The sequence below is a fragment of the Oncorhynchus gorbuscha genome, unplaced genomic scaffold (assembly GCF_021184085.1).
Source record: "Oncorhynchus gorbuscha isolate QuinsamMale2020 ecotype Even-year unplaced genomic scaffold, OgorEven_v1.0 Un_scaffold_360, whole genome shotgun sequence".
In the NCBI taxonomy this organism is placed as follows: Eukaryota; Metazoa; Chordata; class Actinopteri; order Salmoniformes; family Salmonidae; genus Oncorhynchus; species Oncorhynchus gorbuscha.
This window is the reverse complement of record NW_025745215.1, coordinates 827975-848518: the sequence shown is the minus strand read 5'-3', so window position 1 is coordinate 848518 and position 20544 is coordinate 827975. Positions and strand designations below refer to the sequence as shown.

At 44.8% G+C, this 20544-nt stretch overlaps 2 protein-coding genes across 3 annotated transcripts; both read left to right on the top strand.

Annotated features, from left to right (window-relative positions):
- Positions 1–1320: 1320 nt before the first annotated feature.
- LOC124017987 (tyrosine-protein phosphatase non-receptor type 1-like) lies at positions 1321–15758 on the top strand. Of its 2 annotated transcripts, none has more exons than XM_046333237.1 (8): positions 1321–1461; positions 4867–4957; positions 5089–5189; positions 6421–6519; positions 10444–10581; positions 10671–10880; positions 13773–13934; positions 15454–15758. In XM_046333237.1, the coding sequence occupies exons 1-8, from the start codon at positions 1405–1407 to the stop codon at positions 15715–15717; spliced, it is 1122 nt and encodes a 373-aa protein (XP_046189193.1). In that variant the 5' UTR covers positions 1321–1404; the 3' UTR covers positions 15718–15758. The 2 variants fall into 2 exon arrangements, with proteins under 2 accessions (XP_046189193.1, XP_046189194.1); XM_046333238.1 differs by lacking the exon at positions 15454–15758 and adding an exon at positions 14091–14542 and having other exon boundaries at positions 13773–14012.
- A 28-nt stretch (positions 15759–15786) lies between these two features.
- On the top strand, positions 15787–18822 carry LOC124017977 (tyrosine-protein phosphatase non-receptor type 2-like; the record flags this gene model as incomplete). Its single annotated transcript, XM_046333221.1, has 2 exons — positions 15787–15872; positions 17156–18822. Coding segments are annotated over 2 exons (276 nt in total), but the record flags the coding sequence as incomplete, so codon positions are not given.
- Positions 18823–20544: the final 1722 nt, after the last annotated feature.

The following is a 20544-nucleotide window of genomic DNA, read 5'->3' as shown; positions in this document are numbered from 1 at the left end:
CGTAATATCAAGCTTGATTTACAAACCCTGCTTCCACATCATACGCCTTCTCCACATAAAAAAAAATACAGCTGCAACAGTCTCCTTGTTCACCTGAGCCTTCCTGACCTCTGCTTCTAAGCAGAGCACTGGGTCCATAGTTCCCCTCCCATTCCTGAATCCACTCTGTTGTGGCGATACTAACCCACTGCTCTCCAGGAAGTAAGCACTGGGTCCATAGTTCCCCTCCCCTTCCTGAAGCCACTCTGATGTGGCGATACTAACCCACTGCTCTCCAGGAAGTAAGCACGGGGTCCATAGTTCCCCTCCCCTTCCTGAAGCCACTCTGATGTGGCGATACTAACCCACTGCTCTCCAGGAAGTAAGCACTGGGTCCATAGTTCCCCTCCCCTTCCTGAATCCACTCTGATGTGGAGATACTAACCCACTGCTCTCCAGGAAGTAAGCACGGGGTCCATAGTTCCCCTCCCTTCCTGAAGCCACTCTGATGTGGCGATACTAACCCACTGCTCTCCAGGAAGTAAGTTAGCCTCTCCGTTATCATATGCTCCATAATCTTACATACATGTGATGTTAAGGCTATTGGCCGATAGCTTATTGGCCTCGTTAGGTCCTTCCCTGGCCTCCAAATTGGTACCACTACTGCCTCCTTCCAACTGCCTGGTAGTACCCCCCTCATCACTAACATGGGCCTCATCACTAACATGGGCCAACATAATATAGCACACCTCATCTTTCCCAGGTGAAGTTAACCCAGCCTTACCTATAGCCCTTTACACCTGTCATGGCGCATTCAACACATCATCTACATCCTCCCTCCTATCCAGCACTCCAGGATGCTCCGCCTCCTCTGACAAATGTACAGAGCTATGCACTGAGACTTTGGCCATCATCTCTGCTTTCTCCAGAGCTGTTACTGCCACATCCTTCCCACTCGTCAACACTGGAAAATCCCACTCCCTTCTGACCCCACTCATCCTTTTAATAATTTCCCACACTCCTCCCACAGGTGCCGCCCTTCCAATGGTGTCACAGAACCGACGCCAACATGACTGATAGTTCTCCTCTACAGGGTTCTGGTGGTTTCCCAAACTATGTCCTGTGTGTACATTTTTGGGCTGATTTAAAATAACCAACTCATAATTACCCTTTGATGATTTGAATCAGCTGTGTAGCGTTAGAGAGCAACAACCAAAACGTGCACCCGGGACCAGAGTTTGGGCAACTCCCCCCCCAGACGAGGTGAACCATCCGTCAGGCAAAGAGGTCTGGCGGATATGACGTAGATCCCCCCCACACAGTCGGCTGACTCTCCGCGGCTGTCAGTTGGGGCTAGCCAGCTAACTCACCTATTAACGATAACATTCAGACTATATTCACAGGACAGAAATATCAATACCTAAAATGGAAAAACAGTTTGAGGAAATAGATTCGTCTGGGCAGTGGCAAAACCTTTATAATGTAAGTTGGGCATTTAATTGTGTTATTTTCGGTTGCTAACCTAGCTAACGTCAGTTATGTTGCTAACTAAATTGGCTAGCTATCTGCCCGGTTACCAGCTAGCAATTATGCACATTTATCCATCATACTAGCTAGCACCAAACTATGTCATTTTAACGGTATATTGAATGGATAATACCAGTTAAACTGGTGTTCATCCTGAAAGATAAACTAAGCTTTTACAGGAGAAGAGTCAGACTTCCGGGAAATGTGTATCAACATTAGCTGGCTCGCCTGTTTCTGAGAAGTCGCAAACACTTCCTGAAATAATATGTGCGCATGCGTTGTCATATCTAGGAAACTGGGCAGATTTACAGCGAAGTGGATGTCTGGAGCTCAAGTTAAGAACAGCCTATATAACTACCTACTCGGCCACAAGGAACACACAGTCCTGTTTTCTAGTTGTTATGACAGTGTTATGGTTCATGTTTGAGTTTTATATCCCTGGAGTTGAAAAATGTGTGATAGTAGTGCAGCAACAGTAGCCTTCTGTGTGTTATTACAGTTGGTTTTATACCATTACTTTTTCCCATAGGGATTTTACTATGACAAACAATGTCAGTATACAACAAGGTATTGCTCATTTATACCGTTTAATCATACATAATTGGAAAGCTTATTGGAAAGACACATTTTCAGAATGTTCATGTCAACAGACCTCTAGTGTTCATATCAGAATGACTTGTATAAATTGCTTTAAAAAAGGAAACCCTATTTTACAAGTGATTCTGAAAGGTCATGAAATTACCTTTCCAATTATATATATCATGTAACCAACTTTGAATGCACCAACACCAAACACCACTGTTGTTTAAAAATCGCCCATAAAGGTGCCATTGTAATGGGGCAGCTATGTTTTTGAAATGTGACTTTGGTTATAGAATCACCAAGTTACACACACACACACACACACACACAGCTAGAACAGGGATTTGTATTTACAGGGCCATCACAGTTCACACACAGCGAGAACAGGGTTTTAAAGGGATTTGTATTTACAGGACCATCACAGTTCACACACAGCGAGAACAGGGTTTTAAAGGGATTTGTATTTACAGGACCATCACAGTTCACACACAGCGAGAACAGGGTTTTAAAGGGATTTGTATTTACAGGACCATCACAGTTCACACACACACAGTGAGTTAGGTAGTGTATACCCAGTAGTAAGCTGACCTAGGTAATTAGTTAGGTAGTGTATACCCAGTAGCTGACCTAGGTAATTAGTTAGGTAGTGTATACCCAGTAGCTGACCTAGGTAATTAGTTAGGTAGTGTATACCCAGTAGCTGACCTAGGTAATTAGTTAGGTAGTGTATACCCAGTAGCTGACCTAGGTAATTAGTTAGGTAGTGTATACCCAGTAGTAATCTGACCTAGGTAAATAGTTAGGTAGTGTATACCCAGTAGCTGACCTAGGTAATTAGTTAGGTAGTGTATACCCAGTAGTAATCTGACCTAGGTAAATAGTTAGGTAGTGTATATCCAGTAGCTGACCTAGGTAATTAGTTAGGTAGTGTATACCCAGTAGCTGACCTAGGTAAATAGTTAGGTAGTGTATACCCAGTAGTAAGCTGACCTAGGTAATTAGTTAGGTAGTGTATACCCAGTAGTAAGCTGACCTAGGTAATTAGTTAGGTAGTGTAAACCCAGTAGCTGACCTAGGTAAATAGTTAGGTAGTGTATATCCAGTAGCTGACCTATGTAATTAGTTAGGTAGTGTATACCCAGTAGCTGACCTAGGTAAATAGTTAGGTAGTGTATACCCAGTAGCTGACCTAGGTAAATAGTTAGGTAGTGTATACCCAGTAGCTGACCTAGGTAATTAGTTAGGTAGTGTATACCCAGTAGCTGACCTAGGTAATTAGTTAGGTAGTGTATACCCAGTAGCTGACCTAGGTAATTAGTTAGGTAGTGTATACCCAGTAGCTGACCTAGGTAATTAGTTAGGTAGTGTATACCCAGTAGCTGACCTAGGTAATTAGTTAGGTAGTGTATACCCAGTAGTAATCTGACCTAGGTAAATAGTTAGGTAGTGTATACCCAGTAGCTGACCTAGGTAATTAGTTAGGTAGTGTATACCCAGTAGTAATCTGACCTAGGTAAATAGTTAGGTAGTGTATATCCAGTAGCTGACCTAGGTAATTAGTTAGGTAGTGTATACCCAGTAGCTGACCTAGGTAAATAGTTAGGTAGTGTATACCCAGTAGTAAGCTGACCTAGGTAATTAGTTAGGTAGTGTATACCCAGTAGTAAGCTGACCTAGGTAATTAGTTAGGTAGTGTAAACCCAGTAGCTGACCTAGGTAAATAGTTAGGTAGTGTATATCCAGTAGCTGACCTATGTAATTAGTTAGGTAGTGTATACCCAGTAGCTGACCTAGGTAAATAGTTAGGTAGTGTATACCCAGTAGCTGACCTAGGTAATTAGTTAGGTAGTGTATATCCAGTAGTAAGCTGACCTAGGTAAATAGTTAGGTAGTGTATACCCAGTAGCTGACCTAGGTAATTAGTTAGGTAGTGTATACCCAGTAGCTGACCTAGGTAAATAGTTAGGTAGTGTATACCCAGTAGTAAGCTGACCTAGGTAATTAGTTAGGTAGTGTATACCCAGTAGTAAGCTGACCTAGGTAATTAGTTAGGTAGTGTAAACCCAGTAGCTGACCTAGGTAAATAGTTAGGTAGTGTATATCCAGTAGCTGACCTAGGTAATTAGTTAGGTAGTGTATACCCAGTAGCTGACCTAGGTAATTAGTTAGGTAGTGTATACCCAGTAGTAAGCTGACCTAGGTAATTAGTTAGGTAGTGTATACCCAGTAGCTGACCTAGGTAATTAGTTAGGTAGTGTATACCCAGTAGCTGACCTAGGTAATTAGTTAGGTAGTGTATACCCAGTAGCTGACCTAGGTAATTAGTTAGGTGGTGTATACCCAGTAGTAAGCTGACCTAGGTAATTAGTTAGGTAGTGTATACCCAGAGCCTTCTCAGAAGTTGATAACCTGTTTGTTAGTGCTCTGACTGCAGATGTCTGCTGGTAGTTGCTGTAGATCAGACCTGTAGATCAGACCTGTAGATCAGACCTGTAGATCAGACCTGTAGATCAGACCTGTAGATCAGACCTGTAGATCAGACCTGTAGATCAGACCTGTAGATCAGACCTGTAGATCAGACCTGTAGATCAGACCTGTAGATCAGACCTGTAGATCAGACCTGTAGATCAGACCTGTAGATCAGACCTGTAGATCAGACCTGTAGATCAGACCTGTAGATCAGACCTGTAGATCAGACCTGTAGATCAGACCTGTTCACATTTCAATGAAAATCGTATTCACAGTCGCTGGCTGGTGTTTGTTCTCATTCTTTCTCAGGAAATCCGAAACCAAGCCAGCGACTATTCATATAAGGTGGCAAAACTTCCGGAGAATCAGAATCGAAACCGATATAGAGATGTCAGCCCCTGTAAGTATCTTTGTCTGTGCCATTATCATTCATGAAGTACGCTTCATTGAGTCATCAATGTGATGAATGTTTACACCTTGACGAGTCGCAAATAGTTTTAATTGACACATTTTAAATATATCTGGTTTCAGATGATCACAGTCGCGTTAAACTTGAAAACTCTGAAAATGACTACATCAATGCAAGTCTAGTCGTGGTGGAGGAAGCTCAAAGAGCCTATATTCTGTCTCAGGTCAGTACATACAAGAAGTTTAGTCATAGTGGACAAAGCTCAAAGAGCCTATATTCTGCCTCAGGTCAGTACATACACTATATTCTGTCTCAGGTCAGTCCATACACTATATTCTGTCTCAGGTCAGTACATACACTATATTCTGTCTCAGGTCAGTACATACACTATATTCTGTCTCAGGTCAGTCCATACACTATATTCTGTCTCAGGTCAGTACATACACTATATTCTGTCTCAGGTCAGTACATACACTATATTCTGTCTCAGGTCAGTCCATACACTATATTCTGTCTCAGGTCAGTACATACACTATATTCTGCCTCAGGTCAGTACATACACTATATTCTGTCTCAGGTCAGTCCATACACTATATTCTGTCTCAGGTCAGTACATACACTATATTCTGTCTCAGGTCAGTTCATACACTATATTCTGTCTCAGGTCAGTACATACACTATATTCTGTCTATATTCTGCCTCAGGTCAGTACATACACTATATTCTGTCTATATTCTGCCTCAGGTCAGTACATACACTATATTCTGTCTATATTCTGCCTCAGGTCAGTACATACACTATATTCTGTCTATATTCTGTCTCAGGTCAGTACATACACTATATTCTGTCTATATTCTGTCTCAGGTCAGTACATACACTATATTCTGTCTCAGGTCAGTCCATACACTATATTCTGTCTCAGGTCAGTACATACACTATATTCTGTCTCAGGTCAGTACATACACTATATTCTGTCTCAGGTCAGTCCATACACTATATTCTGTCTATATTCTGTCTCAGGTCAGTACATACACTATATTCTGTCTCAGGTCAGTACATACACTATATTCTGTCTCAGGTCAGTACATACACTATATTCTGTCTCCGGTCAGTACATACACTATATTCTGTCTCCGGTCAGTACATACACTATATTCTGTCTCAGGTCAGTTCATACACTATATTCTGTCTCCGGTCAGTACATACACTATATTCTGTCTCAGGTCAGTCCATACACTATATTCTGTCTCAGGTCAGTACATACACTATATTCTGTCTCAGGTCAGTTCATACACTATATTCTGCCTCAGGTCAGTACATACAAGTAGCTCAGACATTTCCATTCATTCTGTACTGATCACTAAACAGTGTACTAAGGATTATGTATCTACATTTTAAGGGTTGGTCTGTGTTTCAGTTGGTGATGAAGCAGTGTGTTGTGTTTTCGCCCAAAGGGCCCCTTGAAGAACACCTGCGGTCACTTCTGGTTGATGGTCTGGGAGCAGAACTCCAAAGCTGTTATAATGCTGAACAGAATCATAGAGAAGGGGTCTGTAAGTAGCCTACATACATGTTATAATGCTGAACAGAATCATAGAGAAGGGGTCTGTAAGTAGCCTACATACATGTTATAATGCTGAACAGAATCCCAGAGAAGGGGTCTGTAAGTAGCCTACATACATGTTATAATGCTGAACAGAATCATAGAGAAGGGGTCTGTAAGTAGCCTACATACATGTTATAATGCTGAACAGAATCATAGAGAAGGGGTCTGTAAGTAGCCTACATACATGTTATGATGCTGAACAGAATCCTAGAGAAGGGGTCTGTAAGTAGCCTACATACATGTTATAATGCTGAACAGAATCATAGAGAAGGGGTCTGTAAGTAGCCTACATACATGTTATAATGCTGAACAGAATCCTAGAGAAGGGGTCTGTAATTAGCCTACATACATGTTATAATGCTGAACAGAATCCTAGAGAAGGGGTCTGTAAGTAGCCTACATACATGTTATAATGCTGAACAGAATCCTAGAGAAGGGGTCTGTAAGTAGCCTACATACATGTTATAATGCTGAACAGAATCCTAGAGAAGGGGAACAGACTGACTGATGTATTGTCCCCCCCCAACAGGAGAAGTGTGCTCAGTACTACAGCTGACTGATGTATTGTCCCCCCAACAGGAGAAGTGTGCTCAGTACTACAGCTGACTGATGTATTGTCCCCCCCCCAACAGGAGAAGTGTGCTCAGTACTACAGCTGACTGATGTATTGTCCCCCCCAACAGGAGAAGTGTGCTCAGTACTACAGCTGACTGATGTATTGTCCCCCCCCAACAGGAGAAGTGTGCTCAGTACTACAGCTGACTGATGTATTGTCCCCCCAACAGGAGAAGTGTGCTCAGTACTACAGCTGACTGATGTATTGTCCCCCCCCCAACAGGAGAAGTGTGCTCAGTACTACAGCTGACTGATGTATTGTCCCCCCAACAGGAGAAGTGTGCTCAGTACTACAGCTGACTGATGTATTGTCCCCCCAACAGGAGAAGTGTGCTCAGTACTACAGCTGACTGATGTATTGTCCCCCCAACAGGAGAAGTGTGCTCAGTACTACAGCTGACTGATGTCCCCCCCAACAGGAGAAGTGTGCTCAGTACTACAGCTGACTGATGTATTGTCCCCCCCCAACAGGAGAAGTGTGCTCAGTACTACAGCTGACTGATGTATTGTCCCCCCCCCCCAACAGGAGAAGTGTGCTCAGTACTACAGCTGACTGATGTATTGTCCCCCCCCAACAGGAGAAGTGTGCCCAGTACTACAGCTGACTGATGTATTCCCCCCCCCCAACAGGAGAAGTGTGCTCAGTACTACAGCTGACTGATGTATTCCCCCCAACAGGAGAAGTGTGCTCAGTACTACAGCTGACTGATGTATTGTCCCCCCCAACAGGAGAAGTGTGCTCAGTACTGGCCTACAGCTGACTGATGTATTGTCCCCCCAACAGGAGAAGTGTGCTCAGTACTACAGCTGACTGATGTATTGTCCCCCCCCAACAGGAGAAGTGTGCTCAGTACTGGCCTACAGCTGACTGATGTATTGTCCCCCCAACAGGAGAAGTGTGCTCAGTACTGACTGATGTATTGTCCCCCCCCAACAGGAGAAGTGTGCTCAGTACTGCTGACTGATGTATTGTCCCCCCCCCCCCAACAGGAGAAGTGTGCTCAGTACTGCTGACTGATGTATTGTCCCCCCAACAGGAGAAGTGTGCTCAGTACTACAGCTGACTGATGTATTGTCCCCCCAACAGGAGAAGTGTGCTCAGTACTGGCCTACAGCTGACTGATGTATTGTCCCCCCAACAGGAGAAGTGTGCTCAGTACTACAGCTGACTGATGTATTGTCCCCCAACAGGAGAAGTGTGCTCAGTACTACAGCTGACTGATGTATTGTCCCCCCAACAGGAGAAGTGTGCTCAGTACTACAGCTGACTGATGTATTGTCCCCCAACAGGAGAAGTGTGCTCAGTACTACAGCTGACTGATGTATTGTCCCCCCCAACAGGAGAAGTGTGCTCAGTACTACAGCTGACTGATGTATTGTCCCCCCAACAGGAGAAGTGTGCTCAGTACTACAGCTGACTGATGTATTGTCCCCCCAACAGGAGAAGTGTGCTCAGTACTACAGCTGACTGATGTATTGTCCCCCAACAGGAGAAGTGTGCCCAACAGGACTGATGAGAGTGTGCTCAGTACTACAGCTGACTGATGTATTGTCCCCCCCAACAGGAGAAGTGTGCTCAGTACTACAGCTGACTGATGTATTGTCCCCCCCAACAGGAGAAGTGTGCTCAGTACTACAGCTGACTGATGTATTGTCCCCCCCAACAGGAGAAGTGTGCTCAGTACTACAGCTGACTGATGTATTGTCCCCCCCCAGTACTACAGCTGAACCCCCAACAGGAGAAGTGTGCTCAGTACTGGCCTACAGCTGACTGATGTATTGTCCCCCCCAACAGGAGAAGTGTGCTCAGTACTGGCCTACAGCTGACTGATGTATTGTCCCCCAACAGGAGAAGTGTGCTCAGTACTACAGCTGACTGATGTATTGTCCCCCCAACAGGAGAAGTGTGCTCAGTACTACAGCTGACTGATGTATTGTCCCCCCAACAGGAGAAGTGTGCTCAGTACTACAGCTGACTGATGTATTGTCCCCCCAACAGGAGAAGTGTGCTCAGTACTACAGCTGACTGATGTATTGTCCCCCCAGGAGAAGTGTGCTCAGGACTGAAGCCAACAGGACTGATGTATTGTCCCCCAAGGAGAAGTGTGCTCAGTACTGGCCTACAGCTGACTGATGTATTGTCCCCCCCCAACAGGAGAAGTGTGCTCAGTACTACAGCTGACTGATGTATTGTCCCCCCCAACAGGAGAAGTGTGCTCAGTACTGGCCTACAGCTGACTGATGTATTGTCCCCCCAACAGGAGAAGTGTGCTCAGTACAGTGACTGATGTATTGTCCCCCCCAACAGGAGAAGTGTGCTCAGTACTGGCCTACAGCTGACTGATGTATTGTCCCCCCCCAACAGGAGAAGTGTGCTCAGTACTGGCCTACAGCTGACTGATGTATTGTCCCCCCCCAACAGGAGAAGTGTGCTCAGTACTACAGCTGACTGATGTATTGTCCCCCCCCCCAACAGGAGAAGTGTGCTCAGTACTACAGCTGACTGATGTATTGTCCCCCCCAACAGGAGAAGTGTGCAGCTGCTGACTGATGTATTGTCCCCCCCAACAGGAGAAGTGTGCTCAGTACTGGCCTACAGCTGACTGATGTATTGTCCCCCCAACAGGAGAAGTGTGCTCAGTACTACAGCTGACTGATGTATTCCCCCCCCCCAACAGGAGAAGTGTGCTCAGTACTACAGCTGACTGATGTATTGTCCCCCCAACAGGAGAAGTGTGCTCAGTACTACAGCTGACTGATGTATTGTCCCCCCCCCAACAGGAGAAGTGTGCTCAGTACTACAGCTGACTGATGTATTGTCCCCCCCAACAGGAGAAGTGTGCTCAGTACTACAGCTGACTGATGTATTGTCCCCCCAACAGGAGAAGTGTGCTCAGTACTACAGCTGACTGATGTATTGTCCCCCCCCCAACAGGAGAAGTGTGCTCAGTACTGGCCTACAGCTGACTGATGTATTGTCCCCCCCAACAGGAGAAGTGTGCTCAGTACTACAGCTGACTGATGTATTGTCCCACCCCCAACAGGAGAAGTGTGCTCAGTACTGGCCTACAGCTGACTGATGTATTGTCCCCCCAACAGGAGAAGTGTGCTCAGTACTACAGCTGACTGATGTATTGTCCCCCAACAGGAGAAGTGTGCTCAGTACTGGCCTACAGCTGACTGATGTATTGTCCCCCCCCCAACAGGAGAAGTGTGCTCAGTACTACAGCTGACTGATGTATTGTCCCCCCAACAGGAGAAGTGTGCTCAGTACTGGCCTACAGCTGAGGAACAGCAGCTATCTTACACTGACACAGGGTTTGTCGTGACGCTAGTGAAGGAAGAGGACAAGTCCAACTACATCATACGAGTGTTGGAGCTGAGGAACACAGAGGTGAGCTCTTCGTCTCCGCGGACTCTGTGTCATGAGGACGTTGCTGTTAGCAACAGTCACCGTAATAAAACGACATGTCCTTTATCCAGACAGGAGGAACCACAGAGATATACCACTTTCACTACACCACCTGGCCTGACTTTGGTGTCCCAGAATCCCCGGCCTCTTTCCTCAACTTCCTGGTCAAGGTGCGGGAGTCTGGCTCATTGGGGCCGGAGCACGGGCCCTCCGTGGTCCACTGCAGCGCTGGGATTGGACGTTCGGGGACCTTCTCGTTGGTCGACACGTGTCTCATCCTGGTAATATCAATACTTCCTGTTTTTACATTGTAATTTAATCCCCGAGGTTGGTATGAAAGTAGACTAGCTTCCTGTTCAGGGGCTGTCCTTGGACATTGAGCCTGTTCCCGCTACAGACAAGCCCGAGGTTAGACCAGCTTCCTGTTCAGGGGTTGTTCTCGGACATTGAGCCTGTTCCCGCTACAGATACAGGAGATTCTGTCTCGGACGAGGCTCTACTACGTGGTGTTTCACATCAGCTCCTGGTCAAACTGTATTTTTATTTCACCTTTATGTAATATACATAACCCTAACACTTTAATTAACCAGGTATTTATATATATATAACCCTAACCCTTTATTTAACCAGGTATTTATATATATATAACCCTAACCCTTTAATTAACCAGGTATTTATATATATATAACCCTAACACTTTATTTAACCAGGTATTTATATATATATATATATATATATATATATATAACCCTAACACTTTAATTAACCAGGTATTTATATATATATATATATATAACCCTAACACTTTATTTAACCAGGTATTTATATATGTATATATATATAACCCTAACACTTTATTTAACCAGGTGTATGTATATATATATAACCCTAACACTTTATTTAACCAGGTATTTATATATATATAAATATAACACTTTAATTAACCAGGTATATGTATATATATAAATATAACACTTTATTTAACCAGGTATTTATATATATATAAATATAACACTTTAATTAACCAGGTATTTATTTATATATATATATATATATAACCCTTTATTTAACCAGGTATTTATATATATAACCCTTTATTTAACCAGGTATATATATATATATATAAATATAACCCTTTATTTAACCAGGTATTTATATATATATATAACCCTAACCCTTTATTTAACCAGGTATTTATATATATATATATATATAACCCTAACCCTTTATTTAACCAGGTATATATATATAACCCTAACCCTTTATTTAACCAGGTATATATATATATATATAAATATAACCCTTTATTTAACCAGGTATTTATATATATATATATATATAACCCTAACACTTTATTTAACCAGGTATATGTATATATATAACCCTAACACTTTAATTAACCAGGTATTTATATATATATAAATATAACACTTTAATTAACCAGGTATTTATTTATATATATATATATATAACCCTTTATTTAACCAGGTATTTATATATATATATAACCTAACACTTTAATTAACCAGGTATTTATATATATATACCCTAACACTTTAATTAACCAGGTATTTATATATATATATATAACCCTAACACTTTAATTAACCAGGTATTTATATATATATATATATAACCCTAACACTTTAATTAACCAGGTATTTATATATATAACCCTTTATTTAACCAGGTATTTATATATATATACCCTAACCCTTTATTATATAAGGTATTTATATATATAACCCTAACCCTTTATTTAACCAGGTATTTATATATATAACCCTTTATTTAACCAGGTATTTATATATATATATATATAACCCTAACCCTTTATTTAACCAGGTATTTATATATATATATATATAACCCTAACCCTTTATTTAACCAGGTATTTATATATATATATATATAACCCTAACCCTTTATTTAACCAGGTATTTATATATATATATAGATATAACCCTAACCCTTTATTTAACCAGGTATTTATATATATATATAGATATAACCCTAACCCTTTATTTAACCAGGTATATATATATATATAGATATAACCCTAACCCTTTATTTAACCAGGTATATATATATATATATAACCCTAACCCTTTATTTAACCAGGTATTTATATATATAACCCTTTATTTAACCAGGTATTTATATATATAACCCTTTATTTAACCAGGTATTTATATATATAACCCTTTATTTAACCAGGTATTTATATATATAAACCCTAACCCTTTATTTAACCAGGTATTTATATATATAACCTAACCCTTTATTTAACCAGGTATTTATATATATAACCCTAACCCTTTATTTAACCAGGTATTTATATATATAACCCTTTTATTTAACCAGGTATTTATATATATAACCCTAACCCTTTATTTAACCCGGTATTTATATATATAACCCTTTATTTAACCAGGTATTTATATATATAACCCTAAACCTTTATTTAACCAGGTATATATATATATATATATATAGATATAACCCTAACCCTTTATTTAACCAGGTATTTATATATATATATATATAACCCTAACCCTTTATTTAACCAGGTATATATATATATATATAGATATAACCCTAACCCTTTATTTAACCAGGTATTTATATATATATAACCCTAACCCCTATTTAACCAGGTATTTATATATATATATAACCCTAACCCCTATTTAACCAGGTATTTATATATATATATAACCCTAACCCTTTATTTAACCAGGTTGGCCAGTTAAGAACAAGTTCTCATTTACAACTGGGACCTGGTCAACATAAAGCAAAGCAGTGTGACACCAACAACAACACATAGTTACACATAAACAAACGTACAGTCAATAACACAATAGAAAAATCTATGTACCGTGTGTGCAAATGTAGAAGAGTTGGGAGGTAAGGCATTAAATAGGCCCTAGAGGAGAAATAATTACAGTTTAGCATCAACACTGGAGTGGTAGATGTGCAGATGCTGATGTGCAAGTAGAGATACTGGGGTACAAAAAGAGCAAAAATAAATAACAATATGGGGATGAGGTAGTTGGCTGGGCTATTTAGAGATGGGCTGTGTCCCCAGGCTAAATGTCCTGTTCAGCATTATGTAGACCAGCCGGTCTTGTCCCTGGTGTTGTGGGTGAAGTCATTCTCTCTCTCCTGTCCAGATGGACAAGAGGAAGGACTCGTCGTCAGTGGACATTCTGAGAGTTCTGCTGGACATGAGGGAGTACCGGATGGGTCTGATCCAGACTCCTGACCAGCTACGTTTCTCCTACAGGGCTGTCCTGGAGGGAGCCAAGAGCATCATGGGAGACTGCTCTGCACAGGTAAACACCGCTAACCCTAACCACACACCTAGCTAGCTGGAGGGAGCCAAGAGCATCATGGGAGACTGCTCTGCACAGGTAAACACCGCTAACCCTAACCACACACCTAGCTAGCTGGAGGGAGCCAAGAGCATCATGGGAGACTGCTCTGCACAGGTACACACTGTAACTAGTGTAAGGGATGAGTCCTGTGTCACCGTGAAACAATTTGGGGGGTTGTGACACTGTACAGGGTCTTTCTGGGGCGGCAGGTAGCCTAGTGGTTAGAGCGTTGGACTAGTAACCGAAAGGTTGCAAGATCGAATCCCTGAGCTGACAACGTAAAAATATGCTGTTTTGTCCCTGAACAAGGCCTAGGCCGTCATTGAAAATAAGAATTTGTTCTTAACTGATTTGCCTAGTTAAATAAAGGTCAAATTAAAAAATATTGCTGTATGGGAGTAGGGAGACTGTCAATGTGAAACTAGACATGAGCAGAACTGTGTCTTCATTAACTACTGTCCTGTCTGTCTGTCTGTCTGTCTGTCTGTCTGTCTGTCTGTCTGTCTGTCTGTCTGTCTGTCTGTCTGTCTGTCTGTCTGTCTGTCTGTCTGTCTGTCTGTCTGTCTGTCTGTCTGTCTGTCTGTCTGTCTGTCTGTCTGTCTGTCTGTCTGTCTGTCTGTCTGTCTGTCTGTCTGTCTGTCTGTCTGTCTGTCTGTCTGTCTGTCTGTCTGTCTGTCTGTCTGTCTGTCTGTCTGTTGGTCATTAACTACTGTCCTGTCTGTCTGTCTGTCTGTCTGTCTGTCTGTCTGTCTGTCTGTCTGTCTGTCTGTCTGTCTGTCTGTCTGTCTGTCTGTCTGTCTGTCTGTCTGTCTGTCTGTCTGTCTGTCTGTCTGTCTGTCTGTCTGTCTGTCTGTCTGTCTGTCTGTCTGTCTGTCTGTCTGTCTGTCTGTCTGTCTGTCTGTCTGTCTGTCTGTCTGTCTGTCTGTCTGTCTGTCTGTCTGTCTGTCTGTCTGTCTGTCTGTCTGTCTGTCTGTCTGTCTGTCTGTCTGTCTGTCTGTCTGTCTGTCTGTCTGTCTGTCTGTCTGTCTGTCTGTCTGTCTGTCTGTCTGTCTGTCTGTCTGTCTGTCTGTCTGTCTGTCTGTCTGTCTGTCTGTCTGTCTGTCTGTCTGTCTGTCTGTCTGTCTGTCTGTCTGTCTGTCTGTCTGTCTGTCTGTCTGTCTGTCTGTCTGTCTGTCTGTCTGTCTGTCTGTCTGTCTGTCTGTCTGTCTGTCTGTCTGTCTGTCTGTCTGTCTGTCTGTCTGTCTGTCTGTCTGTCTGTCTGTCTGTCTGTCTGTCTGTCTGTCTGTCTGTCTGTCTGTCTGTCTGTCTGTCTGTCTGTCTGTCTGTCTGTCTGTCTGTCTGTCTGTCTGTCTGTCTGTCTGTCTGTCTGTCTGTCTGTCTGTCTGTCTGTCTGTTGTCTGTCTGTCATTGTCTGTCTGTCCTGTCTGTCTGTCTGTCTGTCTGTTGTCATTAACTACTGTCCTGTCTGTCTGTACAGAGCCAGAAGAGAGAGCTGTCCAGAGAGGACAGAGCGACAGTATGTGATTCACCGCCTGCCCCTCCTCCCAGGTGGCTCTCTGACACCCCCGCCCCTCCTCTACCCCCACCACGACCTTTAGACACCCCCACCCCACCACAGCCTTTAGACACCCCCGCCTCCCCTCTACCCCCACCACAGCCTTTAGACACCCCCGCCTCCCCTCTACCCCCACCACGACCTTTAGACACCCGCGCCCCCCTCTACCCCCACCACGGCCTTTAGACGCCCCCCGTCCCCCAGTCGGCCCTCAGAAAAGCCCAACGGCCAGCCACTGCCCAGTGTGGAGCCTGAGCCTGTGGCGTTGTCCAGAGGGACCGGACATCAGGAGACGGGACGGATCCAGACAGCTCAGAGAAGGACCTGGCGGAGGTGCCAAGGTCAGTACACCTCCAGGTGTATTCCCCTCTACTGCTTCTCTCTATTGTCTGCTTACCTCCTCCTACTGAAGCTGGCTGTGGGCCTTCAGTGCTGGGCAGACTGTTTAGACCCTTCCAGACTCGCATGTATAGATGGCAATCAATTAGGACCCCCAGACTCGCATGTTGAGATGGCAATCAATTAGGACCCCCAGACTCACATGTATAGATGGCATTCAATTAGGACCCCCAGACTCACATGTATAGATGGCATTCAATTAGGACCCCCAGACTCACATGTATAGATGGCATTCAATTAGGACCCCCAGACTCACATGTATAGATGGCATTCAATTAGGACCCCCAGACTCACATGTATAGATGGCATTCAATTAGGACCCTTCCAGACTCACATGTATAGATGGCATTCAATTAGGACCCCCAGACTCACATGTATAGATGGCATTCAATTAGGACCCCCAGACTCACATGTATAGATGGCATTCAATTAGGACCCCCAGACTCACATGTATAGATGGCATTCAATTAGGACCCCCAGACTCACATGTATAGATGGCATTCAATTAGGACCCTTCCAGACTCACATGTATAGATGGCATTCAATTAGGACCCCCAGACTCACATGTATAGATGGCATTCAATTAGGACCCCCAGACTCACATGTATAGATGGCATTCAATTAGGACCCCCAGACTCACATGTATAGATGGCATTCAATTAGGACCCCCAGACTCACATGTATAGATGGCATTCAATTAGGACCCCCCAGACTCACATGTATAGATGGCATTCAATTAGGACCCCCAGACTCACATGTATAGATGGCATTCAATTAGGACCCCCCAGACTCACATGTATAGATGGCATTCAATTAGGACCCCCAGACTCACATGTATAGATGGCATTCAATTAGGACCCCCCAGACTCACATGTATAGATGGCATTCAATTAGGACCCCCAGACTCACATGTATAGATGGCATTCAATTAGGACCCCCAGACTCACATGTATAGATGGCATTCAATTAGGAACCCCCAGACTCACATGTTTAGATGGCATTCAATTAGGACCCCCCTCCAGACTCACATGTATAGATGGCATTCAATTAGGACCCCCCAGACTCACATGTATAGATGGCATTCAATTAGGACCCCCAGACTCACATGTATAGATGGCATTCAATTAGGACCCCCAGACTCACATGTATAGATGGCATTCAATTAGGACCCTTCCAGACTTCTCTAACCATGTAATGAAACCCTCATCCTATTATCTTCTTCCAGTCTGAGGAAGAGACACAGGGAGGAGCGTATCGCCTGCACGGCCCAGAAGCTTCACCTGATGAAACAGAGACTGACGAACACAGAGAGGCAGAGAGAACGCTGGCTGTACTGGAGGCCTGTCCTGCTCAACATGGGGGCTGGAGCTGCCGTGGCCCTGGGGCTAGTGGTAGTTTGGCTCTTCTCCCAGTGATTTCCCTCCCTCTGTCAGAGCTGCCGTGGCCCTGGGGCTAGTGGTGGTTTGGCTCTTCTCCCAGTGATACCCCCTCCCTCTGTCAGAGCTGCCGTGGCCCTGGGGCTAGTGGTGGTTTGGCTCTTCTCCCAGTGATACCCCCTCCCTCTGTCAGAGCTGCCGTGGCCCTGGGGCCAGTGGTGGTTTGGCTCTTCTCCCAGTGATTTCCCTCCCTCTGTCAGAGCTGCCGTGGCCCTGGGGCTAGTGGTAGTTTGGCTCTTCTCCCAGTGATACCCCCTCCCTCTGTCAGAGCTGCCGTGGCCCTGGGGCCAGTGGTGGTTTGGCTCTTCTCCCAGTGATACCCCCTCCCTCTCTCTCTCTCTCTCTCTGTAAGATACATTCTCATGGTCTGTTTGTGTATTTATTTCTACAGGTCAAAACCAAGATTGGGGTCAATTCCATTTTTGATTCCTGTCAATTCAGGAAGTACACTGAAATTCCACATTTCAATTCTCTTCAAGCTTTAAAAAAAAATGATTTAACATTTTGAATGTAGTTTTACTTTCTGAATTGAAATGGTGTTGAACTCAACCCTGGTGGAAAGGTCACTAGATCAAACCGTCCCGGTGTATATTTTGTTTCCTGTTTAAAGTTCTTGGTGGTAACATCTTGGTCTCAGGCTGTTGGTGCTCCAGTTGGCAGCACCTGATGAATGTACTGTCTGAAACCCCCCCCCCCTATGCAGCGGCAACAGACATCATGTGCAAAAGGCTCAGTACGAAACAACAAACATCTTGACTTTTTTAAAAACTTTTTCTTCCGTTCATTCTTTTTATTTCATTTTAAAAGGTCAGATTGTGTCATTACATTTTACATTTGGTTCAAATATGTTTATTTTACATTTACATTTAAGTCATTTAGCAGACGCTCTTATCCAGAGCGACTTACAAATTGATATGGTTGATGTACGTATTTGACAGGAAGCACTTCAAAGGCTGGGTGTCACCTCTTTTTTGGGGGGGGGATCCTCTCATAGAGCACACAGTGCAACGGGAACATAGAGGTCAGAGGTCAACAGTGGAACTGTTCTCTAACCAAAACAACATGTTTTGTTCTTCATAATGCTGATGGTGCTTTGACATGTGTTCCTGACCAGACACGGTTCTTGTGTCAGCAGGGCCCGGACCGGGCAGGTTCCCCCTGGTCCGTTAGTCTGGTCTCTACCTACCAACCCACGTTGTTGTGTACTGGGTCCATACAGCAGGTTCCCCCTGGTCCGTTAGTCTGGTCTCTACCTACCAACCCATGTTGTTGTGTACTGGGTCCATACAGCAGGTTCCCCCTGGTCCGTTAGTCTGGTCTCTACCTACCAACCCACGTTGTTGTGTACTGGGTCCATACAGCAGGTTCCCCCTGTTAGTCTGGTCTCTACCTACCAACCCACGTTGTTGTGTACTGGGTCCATACAGCAGGTTCCCCCTGTTAGTCTGGTCTCTACCTACCAACCCACGTTGTTGTGTACTGGGTCCATACAGCAGGTTCCCCCTGTTAGTCTAGTCTCTACCTACCAACCCACGTTGTTGTGTACTGGGTCCATACAGCAGGTTCCCCCTGTTAGTCTGGTCTCTACCTACCAACCCACGTTGTTGTGTACTGGGTCCATACAGCAGGTTCCCCCTGTTAGTCTGGTCTCTACCTACCAACCCACGTTGTTGTGTACTGGGTCCATACAGCAGGTTCCCCCTGTTAGTCTGGTCTCTACCTACCAACCCACGTTGTTGTGTACTGGGTCCATACAGCAGGTTCCCCCTGTTAGTCTGGTCTCTACCTACCAACCCACGTTGTTGTGTACTGGGTCCATACAGCAGGTTCCCCTGTTAGTCTGGTCTCTACCTACCAACCCACGTTGTTGTGTACAGGGTCCATACAGCAGGTTCCCCCTGGTCCGTTAGTCTGGTCTCTACCTACCAACCCACGTTGTTGTGTACTGGGTCCATACAGCAGGTTCCCCCTGTTAGTCTGGTCTCTACCCACCAACCCACTGTTGTTGTTCTACTGGCAGTCCATACAGCAGGATTCTCCCTGTTAGTCTGGTCTCTACCTACCAAAGTTGTTGTGTACCAGGTCCATATCTGATATGACAGGTTCCCCCTGTTTAGTCTGGTCTCTATTCATCTGACCTGACTGACTTGCTGTGACTGGCTGGCTGACTGGCTGGTTCCCCCTGTTGACTGGAAGATCTCTACTGGCTGGCTGGAACCCACGTTGTGGATGTGACTGGCTGGCTGGATGGATGGCTGACTGACTGGATGGCTCCTGACTGGCTGGCTGGCTGGCTGAGTCTGGTCTCTACCTGACCACTGGCGTTGATGTGTACTGGGTCCATGACAGCAGGTTCCCCCTGTTAGATGGTCTCTGACCTACCAACCCACTTGCTGGCTGGATCCATGACAGACTGGTTCCCCCTGTTGGCTGGTCTCTACCTACCAACCCACTGACTGACTGTGGCTGACTGACTGGATACTGGCTGGTTCCCCCTGTTGGTGACTGGTCTCTGGCCCACCAACTGGCTGGCTGGCTGTGACTGGCTGGATGACAGACTGACTGGTTCCCCCTGGTCCGACTGACTGGTCTCTGACCCACTGGCCCACTGGATTGACTTCTACTGGATGCTCACTGACTGGATGTCTGACTCCTGGTGGACTGGCTGACTGACTGACTTGCTGGATGGCTGACTCAACTAGCTTGTTTTGCTTATGACTGGCTATATCTGATATGACTGGCTGGCTGACTGACCTGGCTGGATTTGACTGATTGACTGGCTGGATGGCTGGATTGCTGACTGACTGACTGGCTGGCTGACTGACTGACTGGCTGACTGGCTGGATGGCTGACTGACTGGCTGGCTGACTGGCTGACTGACTGACTGGCTGGATGGCTGACTGACTGACTGGCTGGATGGCTGACTGACTGGATGGCTGACTGACTGGATGGCTGACTGGCTGGCTGACTGGATGACTGGCTGGATGGCTGGCTGGACTGACTGGCTGGATGGCTGACTGGCTGGATGGCTGACTGACTGACTGGATGGCTGACTGACTGGATGACTGGCTGGATGGCTGACTGGCTGACTGGCTGACTGACTGGATGGCTGGCTGGCTGGCTGGCTGACTGGCTGACTGACTGGCTGACTGGCTGGCTGGCTGGCTGGCTGGATGCC